The sequence below is a fragment of the Choloepus didactylus genome, chromosome 24 (assembly GCF_015220235.1).
Source record: "Choloepus didactylus isolate mChoDid1 chromosome 24, mChoDid1.pri, whole genome shotgun sequence".
NCBI classification, from domain to species: domain Eukaryota; kingdom Metazoa; phylum Chordata; class Mammalia; order Pilosa; family Megalonychidae; genus Choloepus; species Choloepus didactylus.
This window is the reverse complement of record NC_051330.1, coordinates 4,066,547-4,086,039: the sequence shown is the minus strand read 5'-3', so window position 1 is coordinate 4,086,039 and position 19,493 is coordinate 4,066,547. Positions and strand designations below refer to the sequence as shown.

At 41.3% G+C, this 19,493-nt stretch overlaps 3 protein-coding genes across 3 annotated transcripts; all 3 read right to left on the bottom strand.

The window, feature by feature from the left end:
- Positions 1–949: 949 nt before the first annotated feature.
- Positions 950–1,888, bottom strand: LOC119519782 (olfactory receptor 7C1-like). Its single transcript, XM_037817518.1, has one exon. The coding sequence runs from the start codon at positions 1,886–1,888 to the stop codon at positions 950–952; it is 939 nt and encodes a 312-aa protein (XP_037673446.1).
- Positions 1,889–7,973: 6,085 nt separating this feature from the next.
- LOC119519872 (olfactory receptor 2AJ1-like) lies at positions 7,974–9,151 on the bottom strand. Its single transcript, XM_037817616.1, has one exon. It carries the CDS (start codon positions 8,903–8,905, stop codon positions 8,045–8,047), a length of 861 nt encoding a protein of 286 aa, XP_037673544.1. The 5' UTR covers positions 8,906–9,151; the 3' UTR covers positions 7,974–8,044.
- An 8,812-nt stretch (positions 9,152–17,963) lies between these two features.
- Positions 17,964–18,860, bottom strand: LOC119519781 (olfactory receptor 2M5-like). Its single transcript, XM_037817517.1, has one exon. The coding sequence runs from the start codon at positions 18,858–18,860 to the stop codon at positions 17,964–17,966; it is 897 nt and encodes a 298-aa protein (XP_037673445.1).
- Between the last annotated feature and the right edge of the window lie 633 nt (positions 18,861–19,493).

Sequence of the window (19,493 nt, the reverse complement as noted above, 5' to 3'; positions counted from 1 at the left end):
TTCTGTCTCCTTTGAGGTTTACCTTTCATTACTATAAGGTTTGACGGAGTCGGTGTCACATGACCCCTAAGAGAGTGACTTCAGTGTAGACAGCCCACACTTGACTTGTCTCTGCCTCCTCACCAATCCCGTGACCTTGAGCTAGACACCTAATTACTGTAGGCTCTGACCACCTCAACTGTAACTAGACAAACATGAAACTAATCACATAAAAGACATCACAAAAATCCGATGAAATGATGTGTTTGAACTGCTTAATCAGGGTTGGCAAATAGGGAGTGTCGTCATTATTATTCAATGATATTGAGGTTCTTTTTCAAATGAAGGATTTTATTAGTAAATAAATAAGTATTTTTAGGGTCAGATTTTACCTCAAATTTAACTGTCCACTTATGTATTTGTCATTCTTTTCAAACTATATTCACTGAGAATAAGCTTCATACAAAGAGCAGAACTAGTATGCATTGTGGTTACAATGAGGATAAGATAGTGCTCATATTTTAAAAAGTCCATATTGTGAATGAATGGAAAAATTCAGTAAAGCAGTTACAAATGAAAGGAAAGTGAAACAGATGAAAAAGCAGTAATCTCTGAAAAATCGTTCAGCCCAGAAAACATCTTTGTAAATGAGTCTTTAGGACATTGCCAAAAGAGGTATAAACTCATCACTTCTAAGGGTATATTTTAGAGGTGTGAGATACAATTTAAATTCATAAAATGTCCACAACATCCCTATAAATAACAGAGTGTGTCAAGTTCTATTTACACAAACTGAACATTATTGGTTAGAAAAAGGTGCTCCATGATGTAACTTTATGAACTGTAGTGAGGGTAGAAGGGGCTGCAATGGAAGATCTAAGAGTTGCTCTCAAATACGTAAATGCAGATGAAGTTAAAATGTTGCTTTCGGTCCTTATTATTGTGAACCCTGCTAGTCATTGGTCCCCCATCACTGAGAAGAGGCTGCCCTGCAGAGGATTCTCCCCACGGCCTGCTTCATGTCCCGGCTCCTCAGGCTGTAGATGAAGGGGTTCAGCATTGGGGTGACGATGGTGTACATCACCGAGGCCACCAGACTTGTCCTGGAGGATGGTGTGGCTGCAGAGCTCAGGTAGATCCCAAGGGCAGTGCCATAGAACAAGGAGACAACTGACAGGTGAGACCCACAAGTGGAAAAGGCTTTATACTTCCCCCCAACTGAAGAAATTCTCAGAATGGAGGTGATGATTTGAGAATAAGACAAGAGAATCCCAGTGAGAGGAAAAATGCCCATAACACCAGTAACAAAATACACAAATATGTTATTGATGAGGGTGTCAGAGCAGGCGAGCTTCAGGACTTCAGAAGGATCACAGAAATAGTGTGGAATTTCTATATGTGTGCAGAAGGAAAGCCTCAATGTGGTCAAGGTCTCTAGCAGGGAGAAAATGAAACTGAGGCCCCAAGATCCCAGAAGCAGCAGTCCACAGAGCTGGGAGTTCATTATGACTGTGTAGTGCAGGGGGTGACTGATGGCCACGAAGCGGTCATAGGCCATCACAGTCAGGAGTAAACTGTCCAGGCATCCAAACATAAAGGAAAAATATATCTGGGTGAGGCAGCCTGTGTAGATTATGGCTTTGTTCTTCATCTGGATATTTACCAGCATTTTTGGGATGGTGGTGGAAGCAAACCCAAAGTCAGCAAAGGACAGTTTGGAGAGGAAGAAATACATGGGCATGTGGAGGTGGGGGTCTGTGATAATGGCCAGGATGATAAGAAGATTCCCAGTGAATGTGACCAGGTACATGGACAGGAAAAAGCCAAAGAGAATTAATTGAATCTCTGATGCCTCTGAAAATCCCAGGAGGAGAAATTCAGAAACTCTTGTTTGATTTTCTGATTCCATGTGGATGATATACTTGCCAGGACAAAGACAAAACAAGAATAAATAATCAACCAAAAGATAATGCACAAATATGTTTGGCTTTATTTGGAAGGGAAGAATTTTTCAAAATGCTACTTTTGTATAATAATGATCAGTCAAGCAAGATGATTGTATACTAACATAGTTTACATATGTCAGTTTTGTGATATTTTAAACTGTTTCATTTGACATCCTCTCAGACATGTTGTTTATAAAGTTTTAGTTTTTGTATATGGTGAGACATTTAAAACCTAATAGAAAAATATTTTATTACTTATTGTCTTTAATGATGTTATTACCTTTTCATTCCTTCTTCTAGAGATAAATTGAGAATAAATGTGCCAAATTTTAAGTACTATACCACTAGATTTTTCATATAGATAATAATAAGCCTTTCCATTTTTGAAAGGATTAATATACTTACAGGTTTTTATTTCTTCCTCCAAAAATGGAGTGTTATTTACCCATTCCTTAAACTTTCAGTAGGACTTCCCAAAATATAAATTAAAAAATTAATATACACACTGTGCATCAGGTTAATCCTCATTGAAGACATGGTTTTTAAGTTCAAGATTAAGAGTTTTGTACACATTCATACACACACACATACTTTTAAAACTGTTAAAAAGAGTTATAAAAAGTACTAAAAAATATACCAAAATTAACTTCCAAACAGGAGGTAACACATAATGAAAATGGAAGGAAAAGTAATGAAATTATAAGAATCAAGCCAGAGAGTTGATATATGCCAAGAAGTACTTTTTTCTAGAATAGCAAACCTCTGACTAGTGAAATCTAGAAAATGATGAAGAACGATGATGCTAAACTGAGGATCTGAGAAGGGGGCTACAATGGCACCCATGGAGGACATTTCATCGTGAATAGATATCATCACATATCTGTATATGTGAAAAAATTTGAAAACATCAGCAAAGCTAATTTCTTTTTGGGGAAAGATAACTAACCATATTTGATAGAAAATAAAGTAGAATAGAATAGAATTCCTTCCATAGCCAAGGGAGTCAGTGACCAATCAACAAGACTTGCCTCCACCCTCCTGGGGTGGGGGGCCCTATGGCAGAAAAAGAGAAATTCTCTTCAAGTCATACAGAAGATAAGGGTGCCTGCTAGAGCCACTGTCCATTATCAGGGGTCTGAAAGCTTAGACTATTCACAAGACAATAAAAATAAATCAGTTAATGTCAGAAAGGCAAATTATCTTTTACAGGTGATGATTGACAACTGAGAACACTGACAGATATCAAGTGTGAAGTTAGTAAAACTAAGTGAAATTGGTATGTTAATGTCCAAATATACTAAAATAATTAGCTTTAATATATATACTGCAATCATCAGTTAGGAGAAAGAATGAAAAAGGAGTCTAATCAGAATACTAGCAAGGGGATTATTCAATTATCAGTAACACTAGTAAATTATACTCACTGGGAGAACACCATGTTCCTGGCCTATTGGATGCAGGAATTTTTATTATACTCAAATTTACAGATACATATTTGTGTGCAGTGAATGTATGTTGAATGAATGAATGGATATATAAACAAAGGATTGAATGTGTGGGTCCTTACTTGTGAGACAGGGAGACTGAGAGATGGGGTACAGAAGAGAGACTGGCTGTTTGAGGCAAAATAAAGAGAAACACTGTAGGGAACGGAGGTTCTAGCTGAGGAAGAGAACCCCATGACAGTGAATCTGTGAATGAGCAAGCCCAGAGGTGAGAGAGTGGAATGCAGTGAGGACAGATAAACCACCCAGAATTAGGGACTTAAGCAGTATAGGAATCTTAGATATGGGCCTCTCCCCTCTCTTTGTCTTCCTGTTTTTTGGGAGTTTCTGCTCACCACAGCCTCCTTGTCCTCCATCCCTCTGTCTTCAGAGGAGGAAAAAGACACGGTGCAGGCACGTTTGCTGGCCCAGTGTGGCATATCTGGGAGGCACAAGTGAGTTTACTTCCAGTCTGGGAAGGGAGGGTTGTAGCAAAGGGCATGGGGTAGTATTTGCAGTCTGGAGCTCCGGCAATTCAAATCTCATTTCTTTCAGTGTTTCTATAATATTTGAGTACTTTACCTCATTGGGAGCAACTGGTCCAAAAAATACAGGAATCTTGTTTGCTCTTTAATTCACATGGTGAAAATTTCAGCCCAGTGAATGAATCCCGGATTGCAAACATTCTTCATCTTACAAGAGGTTTTCTTCCTTAATTGTGACACTGTGCAGAATGCCCCAAATAAATATTCACAGAGCCCCTGGGCTGCAGGCTCTCCACACTCAGAGGGAATTAGGCAGGCATTGGTTCAAGGGTCACTGGGCTCCAGTGTCTTCACTGAGATGTGGAGATGCCACCTGATCATACCCAGCCTCACCTGGGTCGTGGATTCCTGCTGATTTATGCAGAGCGCTTGGATGTCAGGGCCAGGATGTAGAATCCATGCCACCACCGCCTCGCTAGAGAGGCAGTTTCTGTGGGTGAGGTATTCACAGCAAGAAACAGTTCAAGAGCTTGAAATCCATTGCTGAGTTTGTTGAATGCATGGGCTGAAGACATTGCTCATTACATCACACAGTGTGTTCTTTTTAAGAGACTCAGGGAGAGCAATGCCTTTTATTTTTGCATTGATATATGGAGGGTCAGGCTTCTGCTAGGAAAGTGGCTTGTTTTAATGCTATGGATACTGTGACACTTGTAATTAATACATGTGCCAGTGATCACTTCCCCAGAATACATCTTTTACTCTGCATTATTAATTCTCCAGTCACCCCTGACTGTTCCCAGGAAGACACTGCTAATAGCAGTTTTCCTTCGCCCGGGACTTACCAGACAGCCTGGCTTCCCCCAAGAGCATCACTGGGTGGATTTGGCCCTGCTGGAATGTCCTCCTCTGGACCATGTGTGCAGGAGAGACACGGAGGTTCTCTGCAATGGAAGGACGTTTGCAGAGCTTCAGGGAGTGTGTTCTTAGGCTGTGCCCAGTGTCCTGCAGAGGGGAGACTCTTCCATCTCTGGGGATCTGGGGAGTGAAAATTCAGAGCAACTCATTAAATATATTGGTTTCTTTTTATTCTGTTAGCTCAGAATAATAGAGTTCTCTGGAGGCCCAGGGACCAAAAATAAAAGTTAACATTTATGGCTGTTCTCTCCCCATTGGTCCCACCATGGCCAGATGCACATTCCTTCCCTGTCAGTGGAGCCATTTGGAAAAGACCTCCCCCTGCTGACATGCCCCCTCCTGCAGGGAGCACCACAAGGACAGTGCATTTCTTGATCACAGAACTCCAGCTGTTTCCTTCATAATGCATACCACAGCAGCTGTAAGAATGTATCTGTTTGCTTACTTGCTTATTTTCTCTCTCTTTTGCTAGAGTGTAGTTGCTCTGAGTTTGGTGTCCAGATTTCTCTTCTCTCCCTCTTTGTGGTATCCTCAGACCCAGTCCACGCTTGACCTCGACAAGGCACTCAGTAAATGATCACCTGGACACACATAACAGGGATTCCAGGGCAGAAAAATGGAGAGTGCAAATCCTTGGATCCATGTTCCGGATTACAGATCAGCACAACACTACAATCACAGTGACTGCTCCTGCTTTTTCCTTGACTTATGTTGTCTAAGTGGCATTTGGAATGTGTAGTCCTTGCATGGAGATTTTCAAGTGACACTCCTAAAGAAGATTTGGTAGGACCAGGGAGTGAGCATGACTCACAGGAATCCCAAGAAGACAGAGTCAGAGAAAAAACATGGGGCAGGAGAAAATAAAGCACCAGGGAGAAACATGGTTCATATAAAAAAGAAGAATCAGATAACATGAGAGTTTGGACAGTCCAATAAATTTAGTTAAAAGGACTATCTTCTTACTTGAAGAATATAAAAATTTGAGATGGGTTTTTGCTATGCCTAGTTGGTTATTGTGAATTAAGGCAAAACTTTGCTTTGCCTTTTTTTTTTTTTTTTTTTTTTTTAACCAGACCCATCTCTCCAAAACACAGTTGATTAGGCCTAAGAAACTCTTTCATAAAATCTGATCATGCTACTAGTGCACCCTGGCCTCCACTACATCTACCTGTCTGGTTACAAACTAGAGTTATATACAAAATCTCAACAACTATCTGGCTACCTTGGGCAGTGTCTACGCACAACCCCAACTTTTGCTTAAAATGAAAAACAGACCACATTCCTGATGGCATGATCCCAAACCTCCCCAATTTCTATGTCTGCATTGGTAACAAGGAATCATAAAATTTTTAGCAGTGTTCCATCTATACTAGTCATGCAATAATAATTGAATATATGAACAAGGTAATGAATATGAAACATTTCTTTAATTCTAGACCACTGGCTTCATTTGAAGATTCATAACCATCAACTAGAGAATAGGGAGAAAGAAGAGGTGAGGTTTTTAAAAAGGCTTATCAAAATTGGTTCATTTTCATACTCTCTTCCAGTTTTAGATAAATAAATAGCATTTAATTAATAGATTTTGATGGAAGACCACAAATTATGGGAAGCTTCAGACTGAAATCTATGTGACGATCTGGGCATTTTTCAAAAGAAATTCTTTTCCTTTTTATGGGTGCATTTGAAAATAGCCCCTTTCTTGTCTTACACTTTGGCTGCTTGTTGTCATCTGGTATGTCTTTCTCTTTTTGGATCTTATTCAGAATCAAATAATTGAACATTGTGTTGACACGATAACTGTGATGTTGTTTTTTATGAAGATGCGTTGGCTGTGTTATGAGTTGGAAAGCTCATTATTTCAGGACTCAGGGTATTGAGACACAAACATCGATATTTGCACTGACCAGAAATAGCCACTCATTTTGTGTCTGACTTATTTCATTTCTTTCAAAAGAAGAGATAATTGTATGTTTCCACTACTATGAACTCCCTCAACAATGTAAAATCAATGTATTATAATGTAGAATATTGGGGACCTACAGACAGACAGAAGCTAGGGAAGGGGGAGTGATAACCTAATATGTGCAGATGTGTTAATAAGGGTGAATTTAAAGGTATGGCAATAAAAAAAATAGCCACTCAGTAGAGTCACAGTTTCATTAACCCCTGATGTTTTTCACCTGCAAAACTGAGACTTTACACCAGAGCAGTAACTTTTTACTATTTTATGACCATTGGAATAACCTGTGAAAGTCATTAATTAAAAGACTTCAGACATAAATAATCAGGACCTCTGTGATCCCTTCTACAATCTCCTCACTGTAGGTTCAGTTTCTTCAAACTGTGTTCCTCAGGACACCGGCATAAGGATGATTATTAATTTTTACTTTTACTAAAAATTATGATTCCTAGGCCCCAGTCAAGATCTCCTGAATTAAATCCCAGAAGTTTAAGCCATGAGATTTACATATTAAACAAGTTTTCAAAGTGATTTTTATGCACTAAAATGTTTTGGTTCGAAGTGATTTTTAATAAATTAGGGCATTTTAAAGTTAATACCTTTAGTGTCTGTGTAGAATACATCAACTCTCTCCTAAGCATTGAATTCTGTTTCTTACACTTGGAAAGTGATCAGGCAATCAAGAAGCTTTAAAAACCGGGTAAAAGTCAGGAGATAACTTTATGGAAGAATAGTATTTAAACAGATGCCCACAATCAGCAGAGCTCATTCTGAGCTGAAGAGCAAAAGTGGTAACTCGTGAAATCATCTAAAATGTTCAAGGCTCAGTCAGTCAATACGGCTGCAGTACAGCATATATGGAAGATGAGTGTTGGACATAGGACTGAAAAGTTACCTTAGGACCCTGCTATTCAGCAGGGTATCTCAAAACAGGTAAAGCCTGTTAAAAGGCATATGCTTAGGCCTCTTCCCCAAAGAGACTGATTCATGAGGTCTAGGGAATTTTGATATTTATCTTATGGTCAGTCAATTTGGGTAACACTGTTAAATAGGAACTTCTGCAGAGACACTATTGGCTGGTATCTACTACCCTCTCTCCCCATTGAAGAAAAGTCCACATTATTGGAAAGCTGGAAAGAAAGGAGTAATACCTTTTCTCTAATGTGGCTGAAAAATTGAAATTCAGAGTCCAGTGTTTCATAATAGCAGCAGTATCAAGTGGGAGAACAATGCAGAATCTGAGTACTTTAAGGCAAAGTGGCATCTCCTTTACTGTTTAAACATTAGCCTTCTCCACAGCACTTTCCTCAAAGCAGCCAGCACCTCCTTGTTCCTCAGGCTGTAGATGAGGGGGTTCAGCATGGGGGTGATGATAACATCAAACACAAAGAGACACTGGTCCACCTCTGAGGGGAGCGAGGATCCTGGGGTCATGTAGATGATCATAGCCGGACCAAAGTAGAGGGTCACCACACACAGGTGGGAGGAGCAGGTGCCTAGAGCTCTGTTCTTGCCCTCCAGGGAGTTCATGTGGAGGACAGCAAGGAAGATGAGGGTGTAGGAGGTCAGGATGAGCCCAAAAGGGATGAGAAGGAAAACAATGCCAGACACCAACACCACCTTCTCATAGGCTGAGGTGTCCTCACAAGAGAGCTTCAGAAGGGCCATAACCTCACAGAAGAAATGGTGAATTTTCCTGGAGCCACAAACAGAGAAATGCAGGGCATAAACTGTGTGCATTAGGGAGATGACAACACCCCCAGCCCATGACCCAGCAGCCATTTGCACACAGACTCGGGGGGTCATGATGATCTGGTATCTGAGGGGCCTACAGATGGCCAAGTAGCGGTCAAAGTCCATGAGAGTCAGGAGAACACACTCAGCCACTCCTAGCGTCAAGTAAAGAAAGACTTGGACCCCACAGCCGCTGCGAGAGATGCCTCTGTGTCCTGAGGAGAAGTCAGTGGCCATCTTGGGGACGGTGGTGGAGATGAGCGTCAGGTCCATGAGGGAGAGCTGGCTGAGCAGGAGGTGCATGGGGGTGTGGAGGTGAACGTCACCCCAGATCAGCAGGGCCAGGGTGGAGTTCCCAGTGGTGGCGACCAAGAGAATCAGAAGGACAATGGCCATGAGGAAGCCAGGATGTGTGGAGTCAGAGAAGAGGCCCAGGAGAATGAAATCTGTGGTGGTGGATCCATTTCCTTGCCCCGTGTCTCAGTGTATTTGCTTGATCTGGAGGATCAGGAGAAAAACACGCAGTGAGATCTCCTCAATTACCACTGAACCCATTAATTTGAAACTGTAATATTACTGAGGAAATTCAGATACAGTGCTATGTATTTTGAATGTGGGAATAATTCATGTCTTGGTATCTGTTGCTAATTAATAATAGTATTTAACAATCCATTTGGAAGCATAATCAACTGAAATGAAGAATATTGGTTTTGTAACCGTTAAACTACACTGATTTGCAAAATGTTGCTATCATTCATTCTAGATTACAATTGTAATTTTTAGTCAATATGAAAATCTCCATACATCATGGAGGTGTGATATGCAAAGAGCATCCAGGCGTGTTTCAATGTGGACATGGTTACTAACCCACAATAACTAACAGAACCTAGAATCTCTGCATATTTCTTGCTTTTTAAGTTCACAATCTGCATCCAGTTTGATGCTTGGGGGACTCACAGGTTTATCAGATGACATGATCAGCCATGGTTGAGAGATTGTATGACTCTATCTGTTGGGACTGGCCAGGAATGTCTTGAAAGTGACTCGAACTGTTTTCTGTGGTCTAATGATACATCACTGTAGACCAATTGATGGTCTACTAGACTTTGGAAATTCAAGTATTAGTTTTTGAGAAAGTACACATCAGGTTGAAATTGTTCCTATAAAAGTTGCTGGCTTTTTTCTCTATTGCTCTCTCACGTTACTTTCTCTGATGCATGAAATAAACCTTGGTTTTGCAAATCTTTCTATAACATTCTGTACCATCTCATCAAAATTTTTGACTTTGCTCCTCTGTTATTGCCATTTTGTGTCATCTCATTATGGATTAGGAAGAGACAAGCAAAACCTAGGTGAAAGAGTTATAACCAAAGCAGGGTTTTGATGTATGATCAAGAAGGAATGAATTTGCAGAACCTTAAAAGGAATCTCCCTCCCCCTCTCTCTCTCTCTCTCTCTTCCCCCCTCCTATTACAATGCTCTTAAAAATATGTCTCACCATAATTTTTTACTTACAGGAGGATTGTACATCCCAGTACTAGCAAATCACCATGGAAATAGCGGAGATCATTAAATTTTCTGGATATGTTATTAACACAGTGTCACATATATGTAAACTTGTGGCCATAAAATCTTCAGGTATCTCTTAGATGCAATATTAGAGACACTGCTGCAGTTTTTGATAGAATATTGTTATCATTCCATGTGGATTACATTATAATTTTTACTCAATATGAAAATGTGATGATATTAGAAGAGCATAACTGAAGGAATTAAGTCAGATAGGAATATTCCAGAAGGCATTCTGCAAGGCAGGTTATACAATAGGTGTGGAAATACTACTTACTCTACCTCACACTTGGAGATCATTATTAGCAGAGTAAATACTCTGGAAAATCTTGCAATTAAAAAATTTCTCCAATTTTTTTAACCCAGAATCTTCTCAGTCTGCTATTGATCTTGTTTCCGTCATATTCATTAACACTCCCTGATCTCTTATGCATTATGCAACATTATTATTTATTTGAGTTTGACTTACAGAATTTCAGTAATTGACAAGGGGTAATTGAATGTGTTCATTTTGTCTGAGAAATTTTATATAAAATAAATTTTCTTTTCATGTGATTTTGTTTGATTGTGTTCCTGCTAATTGACATGAATCTGGTTCATCCTGGAGTAGAAAAACCAGTTCTAAAAAGAACTACATGTTAAGAGCATAATGAGGAATAAACACAGACCACAAAGAGCATCTTTACAAGTTATTTCTTTTGGTAAGTGTAATAATAATTTATGGCTTTGTCCTTACAGTATAAATTTATTTTGCAATTACCTTACTTTTCAAATAAACTATAAGAAGCACGACAATAATTCAACAGGGAAAAACAAAAGATTTATTTTCCTATTTCTACTGATTAATTTAGAAGGAAGATAAGGTGGGATAAAGGAAGGAGTCTTGGTTTCCTAGAGATGCCATAACTAAGTACTACAAACTAGTTGTCTTAAAACAACATACGCTTATTGTCTCACGGTTCTGGAGGCTGGAAGCCCAAATCACAGTGTCAGCAGGGCCGTGCTCCCTCGGAAACCTGCAGGGGAGATCCTTCCTGGCCTCTCCCAGCTTCTGGTGTTCCTGGAAATCCTGGGCATCCCTAGGCTTGTAGATGTGACACTTCAGTCTTTGTCTGTTCTCTCTTTACAGGTGCTTTCTCCTCTTTGTCTCTGTGTCCTTCTCCCCTCCTTAAAAAGACACCAGTCATGGTGGATTAAGGCCCACCCCGCTCTACTCTGACCTCATCCTACCTTTACTAATTCCATCTGTAGGGGCTCCGTGTCCAAGTAGGTCACATCGTGAGGCACTGGGGTTAGGACTTCTGCATATCGTTTTGGAAGGCACAGGTCAACCCCCAGAACAGAAGGATAAGAGGGGGATCATCTGGAAAGAGAAGAGAGAGTAACAAGTAAGGGGGCACAAGGGATGAGGGGTCATTTCTTTCCATCTCTCTGTTATGTGACTTCCTTAAAGACATTGCTCTACCGCTCCATCTAAAGCATACCCTCACTTGCTTCATCTCCTCTCCCCTGTTTTATATTCTCTCATACTCCTTGTCATCACCTAAAATCAAATAAAACATTTATTTGCATGTTTATTTCCCTATTGTCTGTCTCACTTGTCAAAATGTAGGTTCCTTGAGGGTGAATGATTTGCTCACCACTGTATCTCCCATGGGCTGCTATGGAGCAGGCCCTCATTCAACACGTACAGAACAAGCAAAAGGAAATACAGGCTGAGAGAAGCAGACAGCAGGACAAGAAACTTTTATGTATCTGAAGAGCACGGGAGAAGCAGGGAAACAGAGACCAGCAGGTTCTAAGCTGAGTGCTGTGTTTTGTAAACTGCCTTGAGTATCTGCATCTGCTGGTTATTAAGATGTTCAGCTCCAAGAAAATCTTCTCCTGCTGTCATGGCCCATTGAAATTCCAAGGGCCCTGATGGCCTCTGTTCCCAACCCTTCATCCTCCAGCCACCATAGAGAACTACGGTGCTCTGTTCATCAGGGAGGATTTATGCCTTCAGATGTAGCGGAGCTGGGCAGTGCAAAATCGAAATGGAGAGTGAATTTTCCAGCTCTGGACATGGTGATCAGCTAATATTTCTAAGTTAAAAGAAGTAAAAAAGCAATTTTCAGACATGATAGCATTGTGCCAACCTGAGCAAATGAGCTCAGTTTATCTCACAGGGAAAAAGTTTGGAGGGAATTCTATGCAGTCTGACCTTACCTATAATTGGACTTCAGGAGTTTCTGTTGAAAGTTAAGCATAAATTGTTGAATGTGCAAACCTGTAGCCAATGTTTTGAATATTTATGATGTAAATATAATAATCTAAGATGCGTTTTTGTTTTCTTTTGTAAGTTTCAAAGTCGAGAAAACACAAAAGATGTATTTAAACCCTGTTTTTGGGAAAGAAGGATAATGTATGTTTATAAATGATTAGTTGAACTATTTTGCTTGAGCTGACTAGTAGCTGATCACTTTAGTACCATTATAAATAGTGTGTTTAAATATAGATGATCTATGTGATTATCAAGTATAATCTGCCGCGGATCTCATCATTCACTGAATTCTCGTGCACCTGTCATAGATCTGGGAGCTTGTTTCCAAAGCACTTGGAGGATGTACCCAACTATAGAGTGTTGCAAGTCATTACTTATTTTCATGCCTCTGTGCACAAACCTGGGAACAATGACTTCTTCTTCCAATATTGGGTAACTTGTCATCGTGTTGTGCCCATGCTTGTCACCTCCTGGGACTTCTGGGTTCTTCTCCATCTCCCTTTGCATTCTGCAGCTCAGCAAAGGAGGCCTGAGGCTCCTCACGTGGAGAATAAACTTTGACAGTTGGTGATCTTGGTGAGGTCAACACCACAAGCTCACCTCAAACCCAGGGAGTGTCCGACAGCGCTAGGAAGCAGAGGTTAAATACAGGACTGTTGACTGGGAGAGATGCCCTGGGCTCTGCAGGGGTTTGTGTCAGCTCAGTCCAGCCCTGGTAGGTGATTAGCTCAGGTGTCAGAGGACAGAGCCGAAATTCACCAGGGAGAAAGTCACTCCTCAGCAGCATGGTAGGTTGAATTATGTACCCCAACAAACACATGCTCTTAATCTTAATCCACATCCCCATGGGTTTGAAGCCATTTACATAGGAGCTTGTGCAGATTTATTTTTAATGTATGGACCAACTGAATGCAGGGTCTTAGTCCACATTAGTGGAGACATTGTGAAGAGAAAAGATCGGAAGGCAGAAGCCCAGAGAAGGGCACAGAGGAGGAAACTAGATGTCAGCAGAGACCAGCAGAGCCAACAAAGGGGAGGGCATCACCGAGGAACCCCAAGGCTTGCTGGCGGTCAGCTCCAGAACCCTACTACTCCAGGAGGAAGCAAGTCTGGCTGCTGTCTTGATTTTGGACTTCTTTTAGCCTCAAAATCATGAGCTGACAAGGTCCTGTCATTTGTGCAAAACAAGTTTGTGGCATTTGCAATAACAGCTCTGGCAAAGGAAGACAAGGGGTAAGACTAGATTTGTAACCTGATTCACCTCTTACTATGTGTGTGACCTTGGGCAGGTTGCATCACTTTGCAGGCTTCTGTTCACTCATCTGCTAGTTGGAGGTAATATAAGGCCTTTCTCACAGGGTTGCTCCAAAAATTAAATGATATAATGCACTTGAAGATGTGCACAGTATATGAACTAGTCATAATGTTGGTAGGATGAATCTTCATGGGACATGTCTGTCTCAGAAGAGCTAATACTGATTTAATCTGATTGAACTGGAAGATCACAGCTAATGGGTGTTTTGGAACATGCAAGTTAAGCCCAGTTCACCCTAAAGGACCTAATTAGATTGGGGTTTTGTGGCTTGACAATTAGGAAAAGGAGTCTGCATTTTTAGGAGAAAAGTCTGACTTACAGGTGCTGAACACAGTGGTATGGTCTGTTGGCTTTAGTGTCAATCACGTACGTCCTTCACCTCCGTTAACAAATGCCCCCTGCTGTGAGAAGTCTCCCCGGGTCCCCGTGTTGGATCTAGCTTTCTGACCTTGTGTTGGTCTCAGTTCTGGTACTCAAGTTTTTATGTTTCTTCCTCTTCCTCCAAATAATTTATAAGCTCTGTGTGAGAAAACTGAGCTGAAAGACTTGGACTTAGAAATTGCTTAATAAATATTTGTTTTATTCAACTGAATAATAAATGAGGGAATTAAAAATGATTAATAATCATTTTTTTATGTACAAATGTTTTTAATTCTCTTTTTTGCATGCCTATCACTTGCAAGGCAATTACTCTGAACCTGAACTCTTCTTAGGACTTTATGCATATTAACTCAACTTTCATATAAACACTACAAGGCTGAGACTTTTCTTATCATCTCTATCTTTTAAGAAAGAAATCTGAGGCCTAGAGGAGCCCAGTAATTTGCCTTAAGTAAAAGTTCTAATAAGAGGTGGGAACCAGGTTTGAACCAAGAAGTCTTTCACCAAGGGTGATATTTCCAGGATCCTGATCAATTTTCCAGCCCCCTAGCTATGCTCCCAAGCTTCTTGCTCATGTTCCCAACCCCTACCCCTGCTCCCAATACTTGACCAAACTCTCATCCCCCCTGCCCATCCTACCACTCCCATAGCAATGCTCACAGGCCCAGACCAGTCTTCACGTTTCTGGCCATGCTGCCAGCCCCTGCCCATGCTCTCAGCCACTGCTACTGCTCCCAGCCTCCCTGCCCATGCTCCTGTCTTCTACCTCTGCTCCCAGTCCTTGACCAGACTCTCATCATTGCACCAAACTCTCATCCTCCCTGCCCATGTTCCCACCCCCACGGCAGTGCTCCCAGACGGTGACCATGACCATGATCCCAGCCTTGACCTTGATTCCCCTAAGCCCCTGGCCATGCATCTCACTCAGGACTGGATAACTAAGACAATTCTTTCAAGAGTGAAAATTCAATGCATTGCAAAATTAGTCATTTGGGCTTACTGAGAATATAAAAATCAAGTTTCGATTTATTGATTGCATTTTATGTGTCATCACATTTGTGGACTCTTTCTTGCAGCACTGCATGTCTGTATAATTCATAATCAGGTATAATGTTTATGTCCCTTATTGTCAGCCACACTTGCAACCCCTCCAGCACTGGGTACCTTATCTTGAGATTTCTCAGTATATAGCTTGGGGTTAGAATGAGGGAAATAACCAGTTAATTTAAATACAATGAAAAGTCAGTGGAGTAACGGAAAGCTGTTCATGTTTTCTGTCAGTTACTGCACTGAAATGACCAATCTTCTCCATTTAGACACTGACAGAGATTGGCTTTGCCCCATGAGGCAGAAAACCAGGAGCAGCCTTCAGCTACAGGGGCATTTGCAGATGGATTTCTGCACAGAAAGAGCCTTCCACACAGCTCTCAGGCATCACCTGCGTCTCAGATCCTCCTCCTGATGCTCTGATAGGCACTTTTAAATGAATCCCAGTCGTCAAAAACTGCATCGAAAAGCATATTTAATTTTATTCATTGTACACATATGGTCCAATTGAGAAGGAACTGGATTAAAAGTTAAGGATTTGGAAGTTCTCAGATTTATCCCCTTATTCACATGACATTGTCCAACCACCCAATCCCATCAAACCTCATACAATGTAAAAGATAATATTTTCAAATTCTTATTGCTGACATTCAAAATAGCACCATACTTCAATAAGTAACATTTTCCAGGAACAAAACAGTGTAGCCTATTGTGTAGTTTCTCCCTGTAAGGTGCTTGTGATACTTGTGGAAAGAAGGTGCACATGCTTAAAACAGCTGGGGACTGTAAAAACAATACACAGCACACTTAATTTGGTTTATAGCAATATTAGCAATCTGCATATTTATTTGTAATAAAATACAATTTTTAAAATACAGGCAATCACATAAATTCTAACATGTTTCTTAAGACTACTGTGAGACATTTATATTAGACCATAGCTGGGTTTCCTCTTTTCAGAGTTTGTTTTAGCTTATAACTATAAAATGCTATTGGGTTGTTTGAGATAGGATTTATTTGAGCATTTTCAAATGTGCAGCACTGTGTAGGAGACAGGTGAGTTAGTCCTGATATTCTTTATGATCCATAACATCATAAGGGGGCTCGGAGGTTCGATTAGAAATGAGATGATGCATGTGTAAATCATAAATTCTCTTCCATGTTCATTATTGCTCTTATTCTAATTACACCAATGTGTCACTTGATGATATGGATACATGTAATATGGCAACCTAGTTACTTTGGCTAAATAAGCCTAAATTGAGTGCACGTCTGTATAATGCTAATACAGCATATAACAAAGGAAACTAAATAAGCAAAATGAAGCAACAATTTGGTTTGATTGAATGCTTGTTTTAGTGTGATAACACGACAATAATTTAATACTTTCCACTTATCAATTGGCAAGTCTTTACACTGATACCTCCTAATTCTCTGAAAAATCTTAGAAAGTCAGTGTTTTTCCTTACATTTTACAGGTAAAACGTAACAAAGAAAGGGACTGAACCAGCCCTCTTACTCAAGTCCTGCATGAAAGCTCTCTCTTTCTCTCAGACTCAGTCACTTGCAGGGTATAGCAGCCATCAGTGGGCAGAACATCTTACTCCGATTCTGTCACTTAGTGTCCTGAAACTTTGAATAGTTTACTAACCATCTTTGGCCTCAGTTTCCTTGTCTGTGAAAAAGGAAATGAAGATACAAACATTACAATTGATCATTTCACAGTTTTCTGGAACGTATGTGATAACCTGGGAAAGGCTCCCATTCCCTCTAGTCCTAGAATTGAAAGGAAAACAGGAACCACTGACAGGTCCAGCTCTGCCAGTCACATGCATTAGTGAATTCACTAATCAAATACATATCGTGTGCATTTTGCAAAGCATAGGATGCACAGAGGGGAGACATCAGTCCTGGGGAGAACAAGGATCCCTCAGTCTGACCAGAGGTCAGGGATGCCTCACAAAGGGTGAGGTGGTGTATGGGGATCTGCAGAGGAGGGAGGGTGCCCAGGTAGAGTGGGAACCATGGAGTGGAGTGCAGAGGACTTTCCACGTATGGGCTACAGCTCCTGCAATGGTGTGGGTTGGGAGGAAACATGCTTCTCAGGAGAGACTATAAGCTGCTGGGCATTTCTGGAGCTCAAGTAGATTGTGAAATGGGGCAGACAGAATTGCATGCCATGGAAGTTCTTTTTGCCACAAATGGGAATCTATAGTTTAGTCCATAGGCCATAGAAAGCACTAATGACTAATGAATTCCTGACCAAGGGAATGGAGATCTGCAAACAGGTAAATCACTATGGTAGGATGTAATGGACTGAAAGGAACAAGGGTCCAGAGCAGGAACATTCATAAGCAGGTATTGTTAGGGTTCAGGAAGAAAAATGGAGAAGATGGTACAGACAACCGTGATATTTAGGGGGTTAAGGCACTTGACTCAGTGTATCACTGGGTGTGCAAACATGAAACCTGCAAGTTCTGGCTTTGTTTCATTAGCTCAGCAGCCTGGAATTACAGGACATTTCATTGGCACAAAAGAAAGTTGGGAAATATTTGGTCTGACGTAAGCTCCTTTATTTTCCTCCAAAGCACTCTTTTTCACATATTTTCTTGCTACACCTAAAAGACGGGAGACCTGATTATTTCCATTGCAGGAGACACACATGAAGTGAGCTCAGGGGATTAGGCAGACACTCATTTCCAAGGTGAGAATCAGTTGTGATTTAGTGTTCATGGATGCAGTTGTTTACAACTGGCATTGTCAGGAGGCAGGGAGTTGTTCAACATTTACAGATGGGAAAACAGGGACAGAGAGAGGCCCAGCTGATTTCCTCGGACCCTGCAGTCTCCCAGTGATACTTTAACTGTGGAACTTCATGCTCACGCAGTGAGACAGGGTGCCACCTTTGAAATGGAGCACCCCCCCAGCACCTTCCTCAGTGCGCCCAGCACCTCCTTGTTCCTCAGGCTGTAGACGAGTGGGTTCAGCATGCGGGTGAGGATGGTGTCGAAGAGAAACAGTGCCTGGTTCCAGATGGGGGTGTTGGAAGATCCAGGCCTCATGTATATTGACATGGCTGGACCGTAGCAAAAGGTGACCACGGTCAAATGGGAGGAGCAGGTCACCAGGGCTTGGTTTCTCCCTTCAGGAGAGCCCATTTGCAGAACCACCAGGAAGATGAGGGTGCAGGAGGTCAGAATGAAGCTTACAGGGACAAAAACCACAATGATGCCAGTCACCAGTACCCCTTTCTCATAGGCAGAGATGTCTTCACAAGTTAGCTTCAAGATGGCCTTGACCTCACAGAAGTGGTGGAGCCCCCGGGGCCCACAGAGAGGGAAGGGCATGGTGCAGGCTGTGTGGACTAAGGATGCCAGAGCCCCTCCCACCCAAGACCCAAGGACCATCTTCTGGGAGAACTGGTGGCTTAGGATGGTTGGGTATTTCAGAGGGTGACAGATGGCCACGTAGCGGTCGAAAGCCATGAGGGTGAGAAGGAGGCACTCAGCAATTCCCAGGGCCAAGGTGAAGAAGATCTCGGCCCAACAGCCCACCAGGGAGATTTTCCTCTTGCCCGAGAAAAAGCTGACCGCCATTATGGGGACCGTGCTGGAGATGAAAGCCAGGTCGATGAGGGACAGTTGGATAAGCAGGAAGTACACGGAGGTGTGGAGACAGGGATCTACCCAGATGAGGAGGATCAGGGTAGCATCTCCCATGAAGGCGATAGTGTAGATCAAAAGGATCACGGAGACAAGGGCACTGACGTGTCTCATTCCAGGGAACAGGCCCAGGAGAATGAAGTCTGTGCTTAGTGTCTCATTGTGGGTCTCCGTGTTTCCCCTTATCAGCTTCGCCTGAAAGATAGTAGAGACTTTCAAAACACAAATCTCTAGAAGACAATGGAATTAAATCAGGCCCATAAAATACAGTAACTGATTCCATTTTATGAAAGCTTTTTTTTTGGGGGGGGGGGATCTGGAAACAGAATTTTCCTTGCTTCATAATGTTTTGCAACACAGTAGAGAAATTAATAACTACAGCATAGCAAATGACACTTACTGGATTTTCTTCTATCAATGTTTTAACCTCTTATATGTCACTTTTTCTACTCATCATCTAATTCCCCACTTTTGGGAATCCTTAATATTCATGTATTTTTTCCCATTCATGGTTGTATTCAAAGCAAATTTCAGCATGGTGCAAGGGAATCTAATAGAAGTTTAATAAGTTCAGTGATTCATGTATAACAGATTAAACATGTCTTCTTATTTAAAAAACCACAATTTTGGGAAACCTGATATTAGATATTTAACTTGATGTTTAAGTTCCTTTAAAACAGAGAGCACTGTAAACTATGATACATAGTATGTCCTCAGTAACATTTGTTGACTCAGTAGATGTAGTCA

Coding starts and splice junctions, on each gene's coding strand:
- LOC119519781 (XM_037817517.1), bottom strand. CDS start 18,860: ATGAGACACGTCAGTGCCCTTGTCTCCGTGATCCTTTTGATCTACACT.
- LOC119519872 (XM_037817616.1), bottom strand. CDS start 8,905: ATGGCCATTGTCCTTCTGATTCTCTTGGTCGCCACCACTGGGAACTCC.
- LOC119519782 (XM_037817518.1), bottom strand. CDS start 1,888: ATGGAATCAGAAAATCAAACAAGAGTTTCTGAATTTCTCCTCCTGGGA.